The following is a 23257-nucleotide window of genomic DNA, read 5'->3' as shown; positions in this document are numbered from 1 at the left end:
AGAGAGAGAGAGAGAGAGAGAGAGAGAGAGAGAAAGGGAAGCTCAAATACAGATAGAGTAAAGGGAGAAAAAGAGATAAAACGAAGAAAGAGAAAGACAAATGCTGAGAGACAGATAACAAAGAGAAATATTAAGGCATAATAAGCGAAGAGAGAGAAATAGAAATTCAGATGCAGACAGACGTAAAGCGAATAAATTGGAAATGAAATAAGATTAAAATAATAAAAAATGGTGGGCGGAAATCCCACTCCTTTTAACACTCAAGTAAAAGTTTGTATGTTACCAGAAATATGAGGGTAGTACCTCCATTACAAGACATAGTAGTAGATAAATACTTTCCACACTTTGCGAGAAGGATGAAAACCTGAAGTGGCCAACATAAAAATTCACGTGGTTATCACAAAATGTACTCATTGGCAAATCTCATCAAGTCTGCACTTCACTGTGATACAACAAAGTGTTGATGACGTTTGGCAATGTATCTAAAAGTGTTTTGACTTGATACCTGAGGCATGTCGACAAAGGTTTATGAACTGTAGACAAGAAACTGGATAGGTGGTGCTCTGGCAGGACAGTTGATAGAGATTTCAATAGTCTCAGGCAAGTCACAATAATTGATGAGTTTACAAAAGCATCCATAGTGATATCAACATCTATTTTGATAAGTGAAAGATGGAAACTTTGGAAAATGCTGCTCACATAGCTGATGAATATATCTTGACCCATTTGACTCTTACTCTCATCTGAGAAATCATTTCAGTCTAATACGATTAACTTCCAAATCTCAACCTGCAATAACTTAGAGAAGTGAAATGTCTGATTGGACTGACTACAAATCCTTGTCTCTTTCTTATGTGCACTTTTTGTAGAAACAAGGGTATGCCATTTGTTATTAATAACAGCAACATTATAAATAGTAGAAAGATAGCTATTCTAAATGATGTTATCTCAAACAGAGCTATTCTAAATGATCTTATCTCAAACAGAGCTATTCTAAATGATCTTATCTCAAACAGATCAAGGTCATGGGATGATATTGAAAGGAATAAATTGGTTGGGTCAAGTTAACTCCAGTCTCATTCTTGTTTGGAGAATTATAACCATTCATATTGCATATGGCGAGGTGTGATTGTTGTAACATCGGTTTGACCATCTATTATCATTACCTTGTGGTTAACATTAGTGCAAATAATGTATCACTGACACCATGAATATTGTAAGAAACAATGCAATGTTAATTTCAATATACGCCAGTGCCACAAAAAGCTTGTGGTGTTATCCTACCAGCATGATGAAGTAGCATGGCCTTGCTTCTGTCTCTACGGATTTTCATAATGCAAACACCAGTCAACACATGGTGACTAACTGATCTCACTGAATATTGATCAACCTCTTGTTTCAGTGTGTGTGTGTGTGTGTGTATGATTTGGATTTTTAATGTAGCTTTAAAAATATTTCAGTCATATCACTATGATGCCTGTAGAATGACAGTTTATAGTAATGTCTAGTACTGGGGCATCATGCTGCAGACATGTAGCATGATGTCCCAACCAGTCACAGTATCCTGACACCAGTCCTACCAGTCCTAAGACTAACATCTTAATGCTGAGCACCAAGCAAGGCAGCTGTTAATACCATTTTATAAATCTATGGGATGCCTCGGTCAGGGTTCGAATCTGCCACCTCCCACTCACTTTTAGTTTGAAAATGTTTTTCTAAAGGTATAGGCTACATAACCAATACCATCTCAAGTATGTTCTTGATAAGTTATGATTTACGTACATGAATAATCAATCACGATTTTATTAAAGCTGTCTGCTTTTTGTAATGTAGTTTCTTCTGTAACACTGAACCACGGGAATTCACTCTCAGTGGCATGGCAATTTGATTCAGATTGTTTGTTACGGTTTACTCTTCTGGGGAGATACATTTGTATCAAATAATTTCAATCAGCTAGAAAGTGTTGCTTCACTGACCCATTGTTACTATGTGACACTTATCTATGCTTGGATATAATCCAGTGTACGTTCGGTGATAATATGTGAAAATATATTGGAATTAGGTACTGATGCTGTGTTAGCAAATTGTTAATAAATTCTGGAAAGGTATTTACAGCAACCACTGTGCAATTGTGTTGCAGTGAGTAACACAGATTGTTGTACAAACAGGACATACATACACACGACAATCCAGATGGATAAATTGAATCCTATAAACCACCTCCTGCTCTTCTCGAATCTATGGTATACGAATATACTTATCACGAAAACTGCCATAGCCAGATTGCCGTGTTTTATATTTGTCTCAAGGTAACATAAAGTCTTCGATTTCATGTCTATGTATCAAGTTGTTCTAGTTTTCCAGCAATTTTGTCTAAAACTCTGAGTTAAACGAAAGACAAAGTCCAAATTCCCATTGGTGGAAGTATAGTCCCCATTTACATTGTCCAAAACTCTGAGTTCAACAAAAGACAAAGTCCAAATTCCTATTGGTGGAAGTATAGTCCCCATTTACTTTGTTTTAACTTGAGGAATAATGCCATGCTCCACATGACGCCTAAACTTTAAAAGGTTATATGACTGCCATGTATGAAGAACCAGGAAGTGTAATGAATATCACCTGAGCATAAAATAGGATCATTTAATGCATTGCTTTGAAGGATGTGATACTCATCATGCAGCATTTGGGTATTTATTCACATGACTAGATCACAGTATTTGATAAACTTTACTAAATGAAACTGTTCACATGAGTTAGGTGATAGTGATCTGATCTATGCCTGCTGAATTTAGTACATTTTCCCACCAATAGAGTTTATAATGAAGAATCTAGATACTTACCCTGTCTGTATACCTTGAAGGCAACACTGTCTGACAAACAGGGCTGGACTCTAAACATATTGCGGCACACATAAGGGTTGTTATAGGTGTAGAGGCACTGACTGCTTGAACCTTACGAATGGCTTGTTTTTTCTGCATCTAAGCGATTTATTGCTGTTCTGCTGTGCTGGTCCGAGCTGTGATCCTGCTTTGCTAGGAGGGACAGTCTTGATCAAGGGCCTCCCATAAGCCACTGATGATATGCAGGTATTTTAAGGACAACATCTGTGTGTCCTTGAATTGCTTATTTTGTCCTAAAAAAGCGCGCTTTCTCTCACAAAGTTCATCACATTTCAGATGTTTTGGAATACATTCATCTGGCATATGGACAATATGCCCTGCCTATCTAGCTAGTGTTCTCTATAACAGAGTGAAGACAGATGGGCATATGGACAACATGCCCTGCCTATCTAGCTAGTGTTCTCTATGACAGAGTGAAGACAGATGGGCATATGGACAATGTGCCCTTCCTATCTAGCTAATGTTCTCTATAACAGAGTGAAGACAGATGGGAGAACCTCTGTATCAGGAAATTTGTCTTGTCGCCTGACCCGCATAATCTTTTGGCAGCAACTCGTGGAATTGACTGAGTTGTCATGAATGTCTGCTATAGATATTCCACGTCTCACTGGCATACAGGAGGGTGGTGAGGATTGTATCACGGTACACATTTACATGTACTCAGGTTTTTTTGTTGTTGTGTACAACAATACCCTAGAATGATTTATGTATACTGTACAATATTTCGAACAATGAGTTCGGTTCATCCTATGCTGTAAGTGCAAAGTGCTCTCGATCAGAAAAAGCAATATTCATCAAGCACACACAAGATGTAGGGCTACATTGTTTGTGTATAAAAACCTCACCGTAGGACGAAATCTTTACATTACGGAATGTCTTGTCAGTGAGCAGTCTACTTAGGGACTTGCAAATCTTCAGCTTTAGAGTTATGTGTTATTTATTAATTTCTTATTCATATTAAAGGTTATACCTATTACACTTCCAAGTTTAGTTTTGTATATTTTCTATGAAGCTTTGGCTTGCGTAGTATAAAGCTACGTAATATTTTCTATTCTTTTATGTGTCTTAATGAGAGATTTATATTAGCAAAAAGTTGCATTTTATTAAGAAATGCTTAGTACCATGGGAGTCATATCGGACACAGGTTGGTTCACTTCTGAACTTGTTTATTGCCTTGTAATGTTGTGCTAATATTGTAATGTGTATAGCTTACAGTATATAACGTCATTACCTGTTATCGTATATGCCTGTGTCATTCTTAGCACATGGTGTTAGATTTAGTTTCAGATGATCAGAGCTGACCATGGTGATCAGAGCTGACAGTGGCAGCTATGGAGCTGATTCATGGTGAACATAGCTGACAGTGTCAGCCATAGAGCTGACCATGGTGGTCAGGGTTGACAGGGTACCAGCTCTAGTGCTGACCATAAAAGTTGACCATGACGGCTGTGGTTCTGGCCATAATGGCTGTAGAGCTGACGATGGAGTTGGAGATGGAGCTGGTTGAACGGCGGCCATGCAGCAGAAAATTGGGCATTGCCGACCAATTGGTGGGCACTAATTGCTTGACTGATCAAGGAATTGAGTGGTGGTCCAGTATGCTAGTGCCTGAGTGTTTTGTGTAACTTCATACATGTAATCATTTAGCCGTGGGCTAATGTTGGGGTTTCTTATTTCCAGTATTTTGGAACTGCAAAGTTATTTTGTACGATATTTGTAACATCGTTTAATCAATTTAATATTAGAGTAAAAATCCTCATTTTTCACTAATCTTGCTACATGAGTAAAGTACATCTTTATTTTCGTTGTGTGAAATTACTGTGACTCATTAACCTTTATCTCTGTATTGCGTAAGGTCATTTACTTGTATTTACATTTATGTTACATTATTAGATTCGTACGGATTATGTTAAATTGTCAAAGGTTTGGATATTATACAAGCACGTATAAATCATAATTCTTTTTTGATTTGAGTCATTCATCAATAAACATTGTATTTATATCACCATCAAACATCTTGTTATGAATCCAAAATCCAATCCAGTTATCTTGTTACGCTGTACCATACCTTCACATGTAGCCTCATGAACGATAAGCTTCCTTGGGCAATTCCACTGATGTCCTCAATGTTAATGTTCACTGCTCTTAACACGCTGCTACCCAGATATGTGAAGATGTTGACAGCATAGAGTTTCTGGCCCTTTCACTGTGATGCTCTGATGAAAGTACGGCTTCATAGGGTATTTTGGTAAATGGCTTCAGTCTTTTCGATGCTGATGCGAGTCTCTTCATGCTGGTCTGCATGTCTTCTTCTGAGCTGGAGTTGAAAGGGCAGTTGTCAGCTCAAAGGATGTCCCTGATGACGGTTCTCTTCAACTTCGTGACTGTCTGCTTTCACCTGGGGGGGGGGGATTGAACACTTTCCCATCAATCTGTATCTGCCATGAATGCCCTAATCACTGTTTTGGAATGCATCTGTCAGCATGCAGGGAACATTATGCTGAGAGTGTGAGAGCCAAAATGCAGAATTGTTTGGACACCATTTATGAATGGTAATGTGTCGGGTGGTTCACCGTCGTCCATTATGCCTTCATAGAACTGACGAATGACTGTGATGAACTTGAAAAAGCAGCCTAAAATTTGCCCTGATCTTCCAAAGTCCATCTTTGTGTTGAAGTTTGTTAAGAAGTCTATGTGTTGCTCCTGGCATTTCTTCTGGAGTTATCAAGCAGCAAATATCATGTCAACTGCCCGACAGCCTGCGCAGAAATCAAATTTGCTTTCTGGAAGTAGACCCTGCTCAAGATGGTGACTGAGGCGATTGAGCAGGACGTGAGGAAGTGCCAGCATTTGACAGGAGGGAGATTCTTCTGTAGCTATCGACGTTTCCCTTATAAGGCTTGTATAGGTATACTTTGTGAACTTCTTTAGTACTAGAGGTACCCCAGCTTTGTACAAGTATGGCATCTGATCTTGGGACTTTTCAATATAACAGCTGAACGACGGCTTCTTAACCTCTTGCACAGAGTGGAGAGTCCAGCTCAGCATTAGTTTCCACTTGAAGCAAGCATTTTGTGGCTTCAATGTTGAATGATGATCGACGGTTGAGGATAACAATGAAGTGTTTGTCCTATTAATCCAGGGAGATCTGAACCTTTTGAGTATTCAATGTTTCTATCTGCACTGAAGTGGATAGAGGACACAGAGGATGAGCCAGGAGTCATACATTTCTCAAATCTTCGCTGAATCATCCTGTACATAATGGTGAAGACTGTCCTCTTATAAGACTAATGAAGGGTTGTTTAGAACCGCTTTGTCAAGGTTGTGTTTTTTTGCAAGCAGTACCTCTATCACCGGATTGTTATCATCTATCCAGTCCTGGTTCTTACGTGCCACTTGTCCCTTATGTACGAGGACTGTGGAAGTGGGGAAGTGTCTATAAAGGAGGTCCAGACATCTTCCACAGGTGGCTGACCAATCTGGAGGTCTTCCATCTTGCTGTACAGGATCCTTGAGAGCCTTTCGCTGATGGAACTAATTTTGAGTTTTGAGACATTAAGTCATATTATAGTCATTTCCCCTTGGGGACATCTCTTGAGATGGTTGTGAATTCAAACTCAGTTAGCCTTTGGTCCACCCAGCAATCAGCACCGCATATAGCATTTGTCACGCTTACGTCATTTCTGTCCTTCATCATAGTGATGACATAGTTGATGAGACTTCAATGCATGAAAAAGGGGGTGTCCATGAGTCTTGTTACAGGAAGGTTGGTGGAACAACGTATTTGTGATGACACGATCATGTGCAAAGCACATCTTAAACAGCAGTAGCCTATTGCCATTGCACTTGCGGACACCATGCATTCCAGTAACTTCTTTCCAGGGTATGTGGTCAGTCCTGACTCTAGTTTTGAACTCAACAAGAATAAAAAACTGTTCAGATCTCGGGGTGGTTCAAATGAAGGATTCCTTTTCTTCATATACCTTATCTTTCACACTATCTCGGTTGGTCACTGTTGAAGCATAGGTGCTAAGAAACATGGTGCTTTTCTTGTTTCCCATTTGAAGTTGTAAAGACATTAGACGATCATTGTGGCCCTTGGGAAAGCATTTTAAGTTGTAAAGACATTAGACAATCGTTTTGGCCCTTAGGTAAGCTGGTAAGCTTGCGCACAAGATCAGATTTAACTGCTAATCCGATATTTGTATTGCGATGTCCCACCCAGGAACATTATCCTAACAAAAAGCCAACAAGTACTTACACTAACCTTTTAATGCTGAGCATCAAGCGAAGCACTGCTAGTACCATTTTCATAAGTCTTTGGTATGACTTGGGGGCGGGGTATAAGCCCACAAACTCCCGCAAACTCCATTGTCGTATGTTATTTCATTTAAAAGGAGCAGCGTGGTCAATATTTATATGGTGTCACAATGTGGGAAGAGAGGGACCAATATTGTATAGGACCATCAACATGAAATACGAATTATTTTCGTGAAAATTCTATGCCAATATGAGCATCCATTGAAGAAAACTTTTGATTAAAAATATGATGACAATCATGACGGCCGTATTTGCTTTCTGGGGCTCGCTGGTTTGTTTTATCACAAAGTAGACATCAAGGTAAAACTGAGTACTAATGATCACACTGACCACGATTTAGGTTAGGAGAAGCTGCTAATGGATGGTAGTCGCGTCTTTTATCAAAAGCTCTTCCACTCTTTGACAACTAGTACAAAACCTAAACTGTAATTGTACATGGACCTTTCAATATTATATACTGTCAGATTTATGGGATTATAATTATTACATGGATTTATTATATATTTTGCACACACTGAATAATATATTTTGTTTCAAGAGTGCACAATGCAGCATGCCAAGATTCCATTTTTTTCACATCATCTGCGCATGATAAGGAATGATTCCTGAAAACGACATGACAGTATGATCATCTCTTCAGTAAGATATGCAGTAATGTGAATTTGAAGCTGGCCATCATCTCGGCTATATTGGATGTTTGAGGGACACCAGGTTTATTTAGGATAAATTGGACCTCATAATCAAGCTGCATACAAAATTACATGACTTACCACCATCCCTCCTAAAATAGGATAGATAAGAGACTACTCTGGTCCTAGAGATTGAAGTAGTACAAAACCTCAAACGTACTTCTACAGGAAACTGTCAGTGTAATGTGCTGTCAACTTTACTTGATAATAATAACTGCATGAAAGTAGGATATTTTTGCACACATTAAACAATTCACCTGCTTTACAGTCGGTTCCATTTTGGGTGTATCCTGACCTACACTGACAAGTGTCACTAGTGCAATCTGCATAGGGGCTGGAACATCCATTACTTACATCACATGTTGAACCAAGAGCTGAAAATACAAATGAATATTGCCTTTGTGTTCAGAAAAGAAATTAAGTAAGAAACCGTTATGTTCAGGGGAAGATTAAAACATCTCTACTGGGCAGGAAACAGAGCAACTTAATACAACACTGCATTGATATGAGAGGATCAAAGAGTTGGAAACCATGGATCTCAACCTACTCTTACGTACAATTTTTTTCAGATAAAATCAAATAATAAGCTTTCAATGTATGATTGAGTTAAATGTCACTGTCTCTGAAACTGTGACATTCTTTCTTCTCTTATCGATCATTATAAACAATTAATGCGTTCTAATGCCGTTTTTTATCATTACCAGACTGCAACATGTTCAAATCAGGTTTATTTGTTGAATGGAAAGCTACTTATCAATATTAAATCTTTAATCTAATTGAACTGCAATGGTATTGTTTAACGGATGACATACTCATAAAACCGGACACGTACAATCTTTAATTCAGCATAAATATTTATATGCTATGTTTTGATTGAAATCTTCCCATTATTCCTGAATTATAAAATGCATCATTCAAAATGTTATGCAGATATTTGATGTATAATGGGATATAAGTGCCTGAATTATTTCATGTTCAACCTAATTTGTATGATTGCAACCTCAATACCTTATTAGTCACAGAATCAATGGATATATAACCGTTGCAAAACACAAATAAATATTCAAAAGTTACCCATATGTTCATTATGAAGGTACAGTTTGCACCATTGACTTTTTAATAATCATGAACATGTTTAATTTTTACAATGCTGAAAGGAACAAAAGGTCATATGCCATAGACTAAGCCTACCTCGCTTATATTAATCATAAAGACAAATGCAAGCAATGCTGGTCAATACCTGTCAGTTAGTACAATACTATCTAGCAACTACAAAGTCTTTTCTGAAGACTTTAAATACATGTTCTGACTCATCTGCAAACATTTTCCAGTAAAGTGTTGTAGTACTTGATTAAACACAAATGTTAATTCTGATCACTGGAACATGGAATATAGGTCACATAGATCATATTTTATATGAGGAGTATAGTTACAGAAGGCACTATTCATGGAATATTTGTATAGTAAATTTTTAATTCTGCAGAAATTTTTTAGTAGAAACTGTGATGATTGCAAACCTTTACATATGCGTTGGCAGAATAAATATGGCAAGAACTCCTCGATCTATATGTCATAGTTGCTTTGTGCAGAAGGTAAAAGATATCCCAGAAATAGATCGTGAAATTTTATTTAGTCTGTAACATTTATTTGGGGAAAAACCTATGAGTAATCTTTATGAAATATAATTGTGGATATTGCGATCACCTCTGTTTGTCTGTCCATCTATTTGTCTGTCAGTCTGTCCTTTACCATTTCAGGAAATATTATGGTCACTCTGCATAGTGACAATCTGCATGAAAAGCTTCATACTTGTTACCAGTCCTAGCAGGGTGTGAGAGTCATATGATCATAAATTGCAATCACAAGCATATACTCACGCATGCATAGACACATACACACATATCTATGCTGACAACCATAAGACAATTTACCTCCTTTACAGAGAATTCCATTTCTAAAATATCCCGACATGCAGTCACAGATGCCATTAGTGCATTGTGCGTATGGGTTGGAGCATCCACTGGTTTGGTCACATGGTGCACCGACAACTGGAAATAAAAAGAAACATGATATCAATTTGGAAAAGATAGATATATGCATTTAAAAAAGACCTTGGGGATATTAGGATAACCTGTGTTAATATGATAGTTTTTCCTGTCTCTTTGCTCGTTTCTCCATTACTTATTGTCCTCCTAAACTGCTGGATGTAATTTTATAACACAGTGTAGCTATGATTTTCATGTTTGGTAACCATCTGCAGGACAGGTTTCCTCGTTGGCACCAAATTTGACAGAGTTTTAAATTCTTTTATACATAAATTTAAATGGTAACCTCACACTCATACACACATATTTTTAAGTTGTTTATTAATATTTGAGTTCAAGGCCCAACATTGATTACAAGCTTAGAAGGGTCTGGAAGAGATGTTTAATACTTGGTGTAATTTATTATCAGAAATTTGGATTTTCCAGAGCTCTCTATTTCAACATAGGTCAAAGAAAATATGTATATAATAGGTTTAGTAAACGATTCTATATTCCAGTTTAATATCAGTCTTTGAGAATCCATGATCTTTGCTTAAATTTAATTTGAAGTGAATCATTTGATTTACTTATTCAAATTCCCGTTGACTATTTTGGATTATTGAGAACTTGTTCAAAGACATTCTGGATTGTATCATTGCGATATATCAGGACAGTCAAGACATTTGGACATATGATGGGACTTTAGGCTTATATGGAGTTTAGTTCACAATACTGTGTCATTTCAATTTAAGCTTGGTATTATTGGCAAATAAACAACTTTTGTAACCTTATATACGCCATACAGTTGTAACAAAAATTGGGGTCTAGTCTGCAATATGAATTTATTCACAACATTTCAAAGACATTAAAAATAGTCTTCAAAATTTTAAATAACTTTTTTCCAAACCTTCATTGTCCCTGGTTAAAAAAAATTCACGCATATAAGAATTCTTTTGTGAAACCAGCAAGCATTCACACGGTCATCGAATATTCTGAAGGATTTAAAGTCTATAAAAAAACGAGTTCATTGAGCTAGCCAGACCTTTTGTTATTTCAGAGGTAAAAGCATCTTTAACAAAGAAAGAAATAAAGAATATTTTGGTTCAGTATTTGTTGGGAATGTAATGTTTGGATGATAGTGATTTCAGTTTATTTTTGGGAAATTTCTTTCTGGTTCTGATAGCAAATTAAAGGAATTATAGTCAAAGGACAAGACAGAGTTGGAATTGGCAAAACCTCTGCTTCATAAAAAAGCAATGCAAATGCAAATGCAGAAAAAGGAAAAGGACTGGCAAATTCAAATGCAGAGAGAAAAGGAGGAAACACAAATGTATCGAGACAAACAGGAGAAAAAGAGAGAAGACAAAGAAAATGACAAATGCAGAGAGGAAAAAGAGATAAAACAAGAAAGGCAGCGCTAAAAGGAGAGAAATACAAATGCTGATGCAAAGAGACCAGTAGCAAGTGCTGATTTAGAGAGACGAATGGGAAATACAACATAGATTAAAATAATTTGAACCGACAGGCAGAAACCACACTCCTTTTAACACAAAGGTTCAGGTGTTGATGTTACTATAACTATTTGGTTAGAACCTTATTCACAATACAAAGAAGTAGATAAATATTACTTTCCACACTTTGAGAGAATATTTAACATTAGTACTAGCCAAAAAAACATTGGACTTTGTTTTTAAAAAATGTACTTATTGTCAAATCTCTTCAAGTCTACACTTTAGTGACGGTACAACAAACTGCTGATGACATGGTTAAGGAATGTATCTTAAAGTGTTATGAGTTCATACCTGGGAATTGCAGAAAAAAACTGTGCATACATGTGTCGAGTTTGCAAGGTAAAACAAGAACTATTTTATAGGTGGTGCTCAGTGGAGATTAGGTTAATAAAGATTCCGATAACTTCACACAACTCATATCAACTGAAGAATTTAAGAACTGCATCAATAGTATTGTCAATAACTATCTTAACAAGCAAAAGGAGAAACTTTGGAAAATGCTGCTCGCACAGCTGATGATTGTATCAGGATTTAACAAAGTTTCATTTGCCAATTAGTCTTCTCTTATCGTTTGTTTGGTTAAGGAAATAGTCTGTTCCACACAAGTACTTCTAAATCTTTATCTGCACAGCTTCAGAAATCAAACATTGATAGGAATGATGAACAATCCTTACATCCTTCCACGTACACTGATTGTAAGAAGAAAGGGCACGTCACTTATTATTGCTACAAGTTGACAATAGCAAAATAGTAAATGTAGAGCTATTCAAAATCATCTTATTTCAAATAGTTCAAGATCAAGGACTTGTATTGAAAGGATTTTGTCGGATGGGTCCAACAAACTCCAGTTGGTCTCTTTATTGGAAAATTATGAAACATTCATGTTGCATACGGAGAGGTGTATTTTGGTTTCAATTTCCATTTGTCCATCAAATATCAACTTGTACTTGAACTTTATACATAATTAATATTGTGATAATATGGCTGTCTTATGAATGGTAGCTTCAATAATGTAACTGCCTGCCAAGAAAAATTGGGCATGATGAAATAACATATGGCATCATGAAATAACATAGATTTTCTTCTCTCTGTAGGGATTTGCACAACTGCAAACACCTCACTTCTTCTCAATCAATCGATACAAGGTGGTTAACTGATCTCTTTGATTCTGACCAACCACTAATTTGAAAATGATTTTGTAAAGACCTAAACAACAGTATCATTACTATCTCAAGTACATTCCTAATGAGGTATGATTGATGGACATGGGTGATCAATAATTAGTAGCAACTTTTCTTAAGTATAACTGTACATAATGTTATGTAGTTTCTGCTAGAAACAGAACAATGGGGATCGACTTTGACACAATGGCATGCTATTCTAATTGTGATTGCTCGATTTACAATCAGCTGGAAATGATTGCTAAAGTGACCCACTGTTGCTATATGACACTTATTACTGCTAGGAAATATTCGATTGTACATTTGATGGCAATATCTGAAAAGGCATTGGAATTAGGTATTGATGTTGTGTTACCAAACTGTTCATAAACTCTGGAAAGAAATTTACAGAGACCACTTTTGTTGTGCTACGCATGCTAATCCTAGGATGCAATCATAATACAATTTTGTTGCAATTAAGGTAAGGTAGCATTGGTGTTGCAGCCTGGACAAGTAGGACAGACATTATACACATGACAATCCAAATGGATCCTAGATACCATCTCCTTCTCTTCTCAAAGCAAGGAATACAAATTATACTGATCAGGAAAAGTATCACGGCCACATTGCGGGGCTTTATTTTTGTCTCAAGGCCGCCAAACATCTTTATGATGCTTCCACATTTTTTTATCAATTTGTATTCATTTCCCAGCAATATTATCCAAAACAATGAGTTACATAAAAGACAAAATCTAAATTACTTATGGTGGAAATATAGGCCCCATTTATATTGTATTTGAGGAATATTTCTAAATAAAACTGTTCACAAACAAGTTAGGTGATAGTGATCTGGTCTTTGCTCATGTTAGTTTGATACCCATTTCCCACCTGCAGAGTTTACAGTGAAGAATCTAATTATGCCTCATGGTACATCTGTATACCTGTGCAGGCAACACTGTCTGATACACAGGGCTGAACACTAAATATAGTGCTGCACGATGGATCATGAAATATATGTCACAATCCATTATTAATATTTAACTTAGAAACATTCAATATTCTTCAGATACTTCCAAAATGTGATTTCATAAAAGCACATTCATATTTGTTTGTGCAATGCAGAGTAAACTCCACAGTGAAGACTGTATGTCATGAAATCAATGTACAAGTGTTGACTATAAACATGTTATTCAAAGGAAATTTTAAGTAACATGTATCGCAATTCATTTGTTCACCTTATTCACAGTCTGAATGAAATCTGAACAAGATATAACCGGTCGAATTTTCAAAACAAAATCGTAATAATGCAGACATGTTGGTAGTCAGATCTGCAGAACTAACTGTACAATGCAAGATATGTGTTTGTGTGTTGGATTTTTACCATAGCTTTAACAATGTTTCAGTAATATTGCTACGATGTCTGCAGTTTACAGTGATGTCTAGCACTGAGGCATCATGCAGGAACCATGTAGACCAGTTGTAACACTAACCTCTTAATGCTGAGCTCCCAGTGAGGCAGCTGTTTGCACCATTTTTATAAGTCTTTGGTATGACTTGGCCAGGGTTTGAACCTGCAGCCTCACACATCCGAGGCAAACGTTCTAACCACAAGGCCGCTGGAGCAGTCAAGAGGTATTTCAAATAAACCACTATCTTTTCATAAACAGAGCAGATTTTAGAATGTAGATGACCAACATTGTTACTATAGTTAAAAGTACATGTTGATGTTAAAATTCAATCAGGAGAAGTAGCTATAAAAATATAATAAAGTTGACTGTCAATGTTACCATTTTTCAAGTTCAATCAAAAGCTTCTAAAGTACGACCAACTAAATACTGTCTTAACTAATGTTGTAGAAGCACGTGCTGATATGACATGGAGACATAGTTCAGAACATGACACGGAGTAGTACTCTTATTAACATTTACATAATAACCAATGAGGTGGCCATTTTGGAAGGTGAGATCATCGTTATTCAATATATCATTAAGAACCATCTCTACACAATAAAGAATCTTTCAGTGAGACACACACAAAAACATGAAGAAGAATCTAACAAGAAATTATTTCATCAAGATAACCGACATGATGTATATGTTGGATATCAGATCTGAAACATGTTTAATTAAAATCAATTTGTTGATGTGACCATCTGCCCAGCAGGACATGTGATTGCAAAGCTTTATGACAATCTATAGGGCATCAGATCGCTTAATTAAGACTATCTATAAAACATGGCAGCAATGTCAAATTGGAGCTATACATATCTGGACACATCTAAGTGCTATATATATCAATGCAAACTACATACAAATCTGTCCATTCCTACAAGAGGAATAGCAATAGCAAACTTTTCAGAAGGCTTCTAGGAATGCGATGTTCACAGTCAGGTGCACACCATTTTTGATGATGGCAAAATATATGTCATATGAAACATTTTAGTGAAAGTCTCATGTCGATGTGATTCGCTGCTTAAAGTGAAGAACGAAAGCACGATTTTCAGATGACCGACATGGATGATATGTTTGATATCATATTAGCATACTTTTTGTATGGTCTTTGGTTTAAAAGGAGTATGATGGTCAATATTTAAATGCTACCACAACGTGGGAAGAATGAGAGGCACTAATTTTATACAAGATCATCAACATAGAGTAAGAATTATTTTTGTGAAGATTCTATCTCAATATAACCATTCAATCAAGAAGATATATGAATAAAAATATGACAGCAATCGTGGCGGCTGTATTGGATGCTTGAGGGTCACTGGTTTACTTTATGACAAAATAGAGCGCAAGATAAAACTGTATGCAAAAATAATTTAATGACTGACCACAATTTTGTTTTGGAGGACCTGAAATATATTTGCTACTGGACATCGGTTGCATCCCATATTATAAGATTTTTGCTTTTTGACAAGGAGTACAAAAACTAAAGCGTAATTGTGGAGGAATCTTTTATGGTAATATACCATCAATTTTTCCTTGATAATAATTATTGCATGAAAGTATTTTGCACATAATAAATAATTCACCTGCTGTATAGTGGGTTTCGTTTTGGGTGTATCCTGACTAACAATGACAAGTGCTACTAGTACAGTCTGCATATGGACTGGAATATCCAAATGTTACATCGTATGTTCCGAAATGATTCTATGACTGGTTTGGACAGACATATATATTAAGGGAAATTGAAAGTACATTAAATTGTATAATAGTGGCACACAAAGTCTTCCTACTTAAGCACACAATTGGTTGCTAATATGAAATACAAGAGTTTGCACTAGATTCAGTACGTAGTACTTTAATACAAAATGTTAGATTTATATTGCTTGTTTATTTAAAAGATAAAAAGTCCATGGAAAGCACATGTTTAAGAAACTAATATATCATCTGTAGTTATCATAGTTGATATAGTTGAACAGGTAATAGAATACGTGCGAATTATACTTTCAATAAGCCCGGGATATCAGTTGCTTGTAAGAGGTTAACCGGTTTTCTTTTCAGATGTGTTTTACATGTGTAAACTGTTCACGCTCCTTTAATAGGTAACAGTAGTAGTAGTAGGCAGCAAATGGCACAAGGGGATCATCATCAGCCTCAAAGTGCCACTCAATGTTATTTGTACGTATTGTAAGCAAAGCCAGATATATTTGACGTTACACAACAGATCTGAATTATTATCACAGATATTGCGGACGTGACTCCCTGGATTGCAGTAGTGAAATGCAATTTAAATATGTTAACTGACCATACTGGAGATGTTGGAAACTCAAATATCAGCATGATGGAAGAAAGACCTTGCCATCAACTACCTGGAGATAGTTACCTTGGATATTTGCATAATTACTCAAGATGAATAATACATTTCGACTTTTTATCTTAATGATATAATTAGATTAATTGCCAAACTCCATTATGTGTGTTGAAATAAAATGTGGCACTTTGTAAAACAAGAAAATATTTCATTTAGTATGTTTAATTTCTTGCATTACGTTATGCGCTGACATTGTTCTGTTCTAAATGCTGAACAAATGTAAATGGAAAATAACAACCTGACTTTCAACAATTTACCTGCTTTGCAGAGAATATTAAACATGTACCAATAGCTGAAACTTAAACTAAGGATTGAAAAGTTGTGGAGAAATCCATAAAACATGAACGAGTTCTATGTTCTGGTTGGAATTAATCCTAACCTGATCTGGACTGACTATATATCCCTGAATAGAGATAGTAGAATTAATCCTAACCTGATTTGGACTGACTGTATATCCCTGAATAGAGATAGGAGAATTAATCCTAACTTGATTTGGACTGACTATATATCCCTGAAAAGCAATAGTAGAATTAATCCTAACTTGATTTGGACTGACTATATATCCCTGAATAGAGATAGTAGAATTAATCCTAACCTGATTTGGACTGACTATATATCCCTGAATAGAGATAGTAGAATTAATCCTAACCTGATTTGGACTGACTATATATCCCTGAATAGAGATAGTAGAATTAATCCTAACCTGATTTGGACTGACTATATATCCCTGAATAGAGATAGTAGAATTAATCCTAACCTGATCTGGACTGACTATATATCCCTGAATAGGAGATCGAACATCTACAGGTTATTTAACATGTTACTCCAACGGCTAAATATTAAGTTTAAACACTGAGTTCATGAAAAATTCATTTGAAAAATCAGTTATGTTTAGATCAGGATTAGACTTAATTTGTGTTTGACAGGTAAATATAAATAATAAGTTCAGCATAACATCATGAATGTCGTAAACATATTAAACATAATCAGATTAGAGTATTAGAAGTTCACGTAAAGAATCAAACATCACTTTGTTAGGCAAAGGTCTCAGCTCACATATCAGCAAAACTACTTTGTAATATTTTTTCTTTGAGCCTAATTATTTTTAATATAATTAATAAGATATTAACTATTTTACCATGCAAAATCATTTAGGTGATTTAGAAAAGGGTTCTGCTTCTGATACATTGAATTATACTCACAAGGTCCAACAGTGCATCTAGCATATTTTTGGTATCATATACGACACAAACATGAGGAAGATGAAGAACATTGGGAGGAAAATAATAAATGTTCATACATGTATAATGAAACAGAAGAAATCAATCATAGTTTGATCAGCTTTATTTGTACCCTAGTATTGGTCAGTTATTCGTACCCTAGTATTGGTCAGTTATATATAGTGACCTGGTTATAAGACAAAGGTAATCCACAACCCTTTTAACTCAGCTGTGCCTGCCCGCTACATGATGTCTTCGCTTTCTATGACTATGCATGCATCACAATACGCCATCAACAACATAATGAACAACCTCTTGCACAGTAAGAATGTACATTTCATCGATCCATAAGTGATTGTGTTTGACAGAGAAATTTTGGTTGGCTCATTTAAACACCATAAAAGGTCATGCTTGTTCAACATTTCGAGAAAACTTTTCTCAGAATGCAATAATTGGTTAAGCAAGTTTAATCAACTTCATTAAAATTAAGGTAGTCTAATCAAAGTCAACAACAGGAAAAAATGAGTGTAGTGGACATTGACAATTACAGACTGAATGAATAGAGAGAAACAATAGGAATGTAGTAAACCCTTCTAGAAAGACTGGTATTATAGTAAGTTCTCATATGAAGACATAAGCAAAGTGCATAAGGCTGGTATAGTAAGTGCTCATATGAAGACATAAGCAAAGTTCATAGGGCTGGTATAGTAAGTGCTCATATGAAGACATAAGCAAAGTGCATAAGGCTGGTATAGTAAGTGCTCATATGAAGACATAAGCAAAGTGCATAGGGCTGGTATAGTAAGTGCTCATATGAAGACATAAGCAAAGTGCATAAGGCTGGTATAGTAAGTGCTCATATGAAGACATAAGCAAAGTGCATAAGACTGGTATAGTAAGTGCTCATATGAAGACATAAGCAAAGTGCATAAGGCTGGTATAGTAGTGCTCATATGAAGACATAAGTAAAGTGCATAAGGCTGGTATAGTAAGTGCTCATATGAAGACATAAGCAAAGTGCATAAGGCTGGTATAGTAGTGCTCATATGATGACATAAGCAAAGTGTATAAGGCTGGTATAGTAAGTGCTCATATGAAGACATAAGCAAAGTGCATGAGGCTGGTATAGTAAGTGCTCATATGAAGACATAAGCAAAGTGCATAAGGCTGGTATAGTAAGTGCTCATATGAAGACATAAGCAAAGTGCATAAGGCTGGTATAGTAAGTGCTCATATGAAGACATAAGCAAAGTGCATAAGGCTGGTATAGTAAGTGCTCATATGAAGACATAAGCAAAGTGCATAAGGCTGGTATAGTAAGTGCTCATATGAAGACATAAGCAAAGTGCATAAGGAAGAAGGTTAAGATAGACATATTAGTTATGCAATTTTTATTTCGTAACATATTGTCCTTTTAACTGATTATCATTGAATACAATTTTGAAAATAACTATTATAAGGATAATTACCTGCTTTACAGAGGGATCCACTTGTGTCATATCCTGATTTACACTGACATGTGCCATTACAGCTCGCATGGGGGTTGGAACATCCATAGTATGTATCGCATGGTGTACCAACATCTGGAAAAAAAATCAGTTTAAACACTGATTACAGGTTGAGGAAAATACCATTAAGAAACAATCATAAATACAACAGGATGATTCCTAATCTGTTTGGAACAGGTATATTTATTTTATGCATGAACAGACACACCATAGATGTAATAAACTAAAATTAGCATGACTTAATTCAAAATGTTTACATAAAAACATGATCACAAATGTGTTATCTTTCACATCATAATTATTGAAAACTGTTTAAAGTTTGAAACAAACAGTATTATCAACAATACTGTACCTGCTTTACAGTGGACTCCACTTTTAGAATATCCTGGTCTACACTGACAATAGCCACCAATACAACTTGCATAAGGGTTGGAGCATCCATTGGCTATATCGCATGGTGAATCAACAGCTGAAATCGGTTTAAACATTAAATTGATGTCAAGAAACAGTCCCTATAAATTGATCATATTTACACGAGAATGATTTTTCATCTGTTTCAGAGAGGTGGTGCATAGTGTTGCGACTCTATGGTCGTAAACTATGTACCAGAAATAATGCAAAATCAGCAAAAATTTAGTAACATTATCAAATAGATATATTTGTCTAAGTTACAAATTGAAAATTTCAAAGACACTAAGTCTTACAGTATTATGACCTAACTCCCAAATAATCCTACATATGCTATCACTGTTCAAATGTATAGAACATTCCGAATGTATTTCAATAATCTTAAATGTCTTCATGTACAAGAAGTCTTCAATGTGCAGATGTTCCCATGGCAATGAAAGAATCAGAATGTTTTTAAATGAGTCCACGATAATTTCAAGTATTGTTTTAGTCTTAAAGTCAATGAATACTGTGTAATTCTAATGAATGATTTAAATAAATCAATCCTTTCAAATTGTATTAGAACACAAGAGTAAATTAATCCACAGAAAGAACTAAAACCAGGAATGAGTAATTGTTTACCAATGCCTTTCAATGCACACTGTCACGTGACCTATGACACCACAATGGCTTGGATGTGGGTCATTTCAAGAGAAAGTTCCATTACATTCATAAACAGTGTCAGATTTTGAACTAAAATGTTGGAAAAAAACACAACAAAAAAAGACGGGAATAGGCAGGTGGGCCAAATTTCTACCATCAGTTACCTAGAATAGACATAAAAAACTTAATAAAATGGAATTTAAATAGTTACTTATAAATAAATAAACACAAACCATTTTGCTAGAATAATAATATAAACATTTTACTCAAGCATTTTGTTAAATGTAGTTTCTTCAAATATTAGTGCTTGCTAGTTTTCTAATTTAACATCAAAAACAAAACATGTTACAAAGATCAGTCTCCATGTTTGAGCGATGATTTCATTTATGGTTTATCTTGAAGTATACAGACGAGTGCAAATGGATAAGAACAATTATTTCACCCCAGAATATGTCTGACTACTGTTATTGCATGCTATTGAATTAATATATTTTGAACGTTTTAAAAGTTTTTCTTTCTGTTGTTATATCGTGGTTCACTCTAACAAGTTTCACTCGAAGTAACTGCATAGAAATGGTTTGGTTTGGTGTTTTATGGAACATCAACACAAGTAAGTCATTTAGTGCAGAGTGCATTTAAGTAAAGTCGCTTGCCCATACATGCACCATGGTAGCCGACAAGGGATGATCAAAACACTACATTTTCAGTCATGAGCCCAGTACGATAGCTGCTGAGCCACCACGGATGCGGCCTCCAACAGTGGTCTGTTAGTACATGCAGGAACACGCATCGGGCCTTTTCTAAATTTTTAACCACGTGTGGGTAGCGTAAGGATTTGAACCCTCTTGTTTGCGTTACATGTTGAACGAATAGCTGACATTGTAATCTGTCATTCGGGGAGAATCTATTTAGAATCTGTCAATTGTCTAAATTTCACAACTCGGCTTTACTGTGTGGTTCTCTATAGCATATTGTCCATGACGAGAATAATACTATATTGGTTTATATGCGCCTTATAGGTAAAGAAGTTCCGATATTTAAAGAACCTAAAAGTTAGGCAAGACTGTGTACTCCATAAAGTATTCAATCCTCTTGGTAGTAAGACTAAATTAAGAAACAATATCTTCTGTTGAACAGAAATATAAATTAATCTAACCCATTTAAAATTAAGAACTGCTTTTTTGTACATTTACTATATCATTTATGCATATAGTTGCTCAGAAGGTAGTGTTGATAGTTACACTGAATTTCAGAGTGGTAACATTTTATCAAAGATCAGTTTTAATGTGTATGTAAAGTTTCATAAGAATCATCATAAAAGTTTGGGAGGAAAAGTGATTCAAAATATAATGATTAAGCAATGTGTTTGGAGTATATTTGAGTTTACAACTCTCATTTGGAATACCTATTTAATTACGTCTGCTGAAGCCATGATATGAGTGTTGTTCATCTAGTTTGGTGATTTGTTGTGATTTGGATTTTTAACGTTGCTTTAACAATTTTTCAGTCATATCGCTACGATGTCTGCAATGTGGCAGTTTATAGTGATGTCTAGCACTGGGGCAACATGCCACAGATATGTAGCATGATGTCCCCCACCCAGTCACATTATCCTGACACCGGGCCGACCAGTCCTAACACTAACCTCTTAATGCTGAACGCCAAGCGAGGCAGCTGTTAGTACCATTTTTGTAAGTCTTTGGTATGACTCACCCAGGGATCGAACCCATGTCCTACCGCATCCGAGGCGGACGCTCTAACCACTAGGCCACTGGAGCGGTCCGAAGGCATGGAATAAGACATGTATGTATGTATGTATATATGTATATGTATGTATGTATGTATGTATGTATATGTATGTACATGTATATGTATGTATGTATGTATGTATATATGTATGTAATAATAGCATAATTTGTTGTCACAGGCATTTACCAAAATTCTAGTGTTCTGTACAAATTTTTAAAAGGATTTCACCTCTTGTTGGCATAAAAATGATCACATTCAATAGTAAAGCTACGTCATTTATATCATTCTGATTGGCATTTACTGCTGTTTTCTTACAAATTATGGTTAAATTATCTTATGCAGCATTTGAGATGAAATCATCTGAATGTTTGTGTCTTAATTTTACAACAGCGGTCAATATATGGTGTCAGGTCAGCACTATTTGTATCAACTTGAAATACGGTCTTATTAAAATGATTTATCGTCAAATTTGGTTTGATTCCGTTCCAGAAGTCATTAAAACATTTTCATAATTAGCAATTATGATCAGCTGGTTGGTATTTTTTCTTTTAACTTAAAAACCATCTTCTTGCCAGGATCGAATCTATCGATTTTGCCAAACTATGTAAAGCGATTTGTGAGAATTACATTTATATTTTTATTTATATGTTTAGTGCTGATAGCCAAATCTGATTGCAGATAGCATCATTTGAACAAACTTAAAAATTGTTCATGCCAAAGTTATTATGTCCAATTTACTGAAATGTTTAGCATTTTATAAGATGATGCTTTAGAGGATGCGCTGTTGTAGAAATTGTTTGTGTATTTAATGGTGGAAATATATTATTTGCAGGTAATGAGATTCATGAAATGATACTTACTATCAGTATTTGATGGTAAACTGGTATTAGCTGTATAAATTTGTAAATGTATACTGAAATATTCTCTTGAGTAATTTTATAAATGAAATAGTTAAAATATGTCTTATGTTTAGTAATGGTGGCCATATTTGATGGAGGTCCTTTGTTATTTATCAATATTTTAGATGCATTTATCCCCAGATAATCTTTGCAAAGCCTGGTTGCAATTGGTTCAGTTGTCTTTGAGAAGACGTTTAGCAGTTACTCAGTAATCAATTCTCAGATATCGGTCATTTCAAATTGCCGGTCGGTTTTATGGGCAATTTGGCATACTTATGTTAAATGGTTGAAGAGAAAAAGTCAAATAAAGCCATTTTATTTTAGTAATAGTGGCATGTTTACACAATTATTCACTTCCTTGAAACAGCTTTATTACACAAAACATGCATTGGAATTTAGTCAGTGCTCTAT

At 35.5% G+C, this 23257-nt stretch overlaps 1 protein-coding gene across 4 annotated transcripts in view; it reads right to left on the bottom strand.

Annotated features, from left to right (window-relative positions):
* Window positions 1-23257, bottom strand: part of LOC149786062 (uncharacterized) — a 136981-nt gene that overhangs the window by 17357 nt on the left and 96367 nt on the right. For all 4 annotated transcript variants that reach the window (XR_016424861.1, XR_016424860.1, XR_016424859.1 and 1 more), the window contains exons 7-10: window positions 19501-19617; window positions 19110-19223; window positions 9841-9957; window positions 8167-8283 (exon numbers count right to left, since the gene is read on the bottom strand). Coding sequence is in view for 1 of the 4 variants with exons in the window: in XM_089976352.1 (XP_089832478.1) it covers window positions 8167-8283; window positions 9841-9957; window positions 19110-19223; window positions 19501-19617 (465 nt within the window). In the remaining 3 variants the exon portion in view is untranslated. The remainder of the gene's footprint in view (window positions 1-8166; window positions 8284-9840; window positions 9958-19109; window positions 19224-19500; window positions 19618-23257) is intronic.

The sequence above is a fragment of the Sinohyriopsis cumingii genome, chromosome 12, assembly GCF_028554795.1.
Source record: "Sinohyriopsis cumingii isolate HCF-2022 chromosome 12, ASM2855479v2, whole genome shotgun sequence".
In the NCBI taxonomy this organism is placed as follows: Eukaryota; Metazoa; Mollusca; class Bivalvia; order Unionida; family Unionidae; genus Sinohyriopsis; species Sinohyriopsis cumingii.
This window is presented reverse-complemented; position numbering and strand designations above follow the sequence as displayed.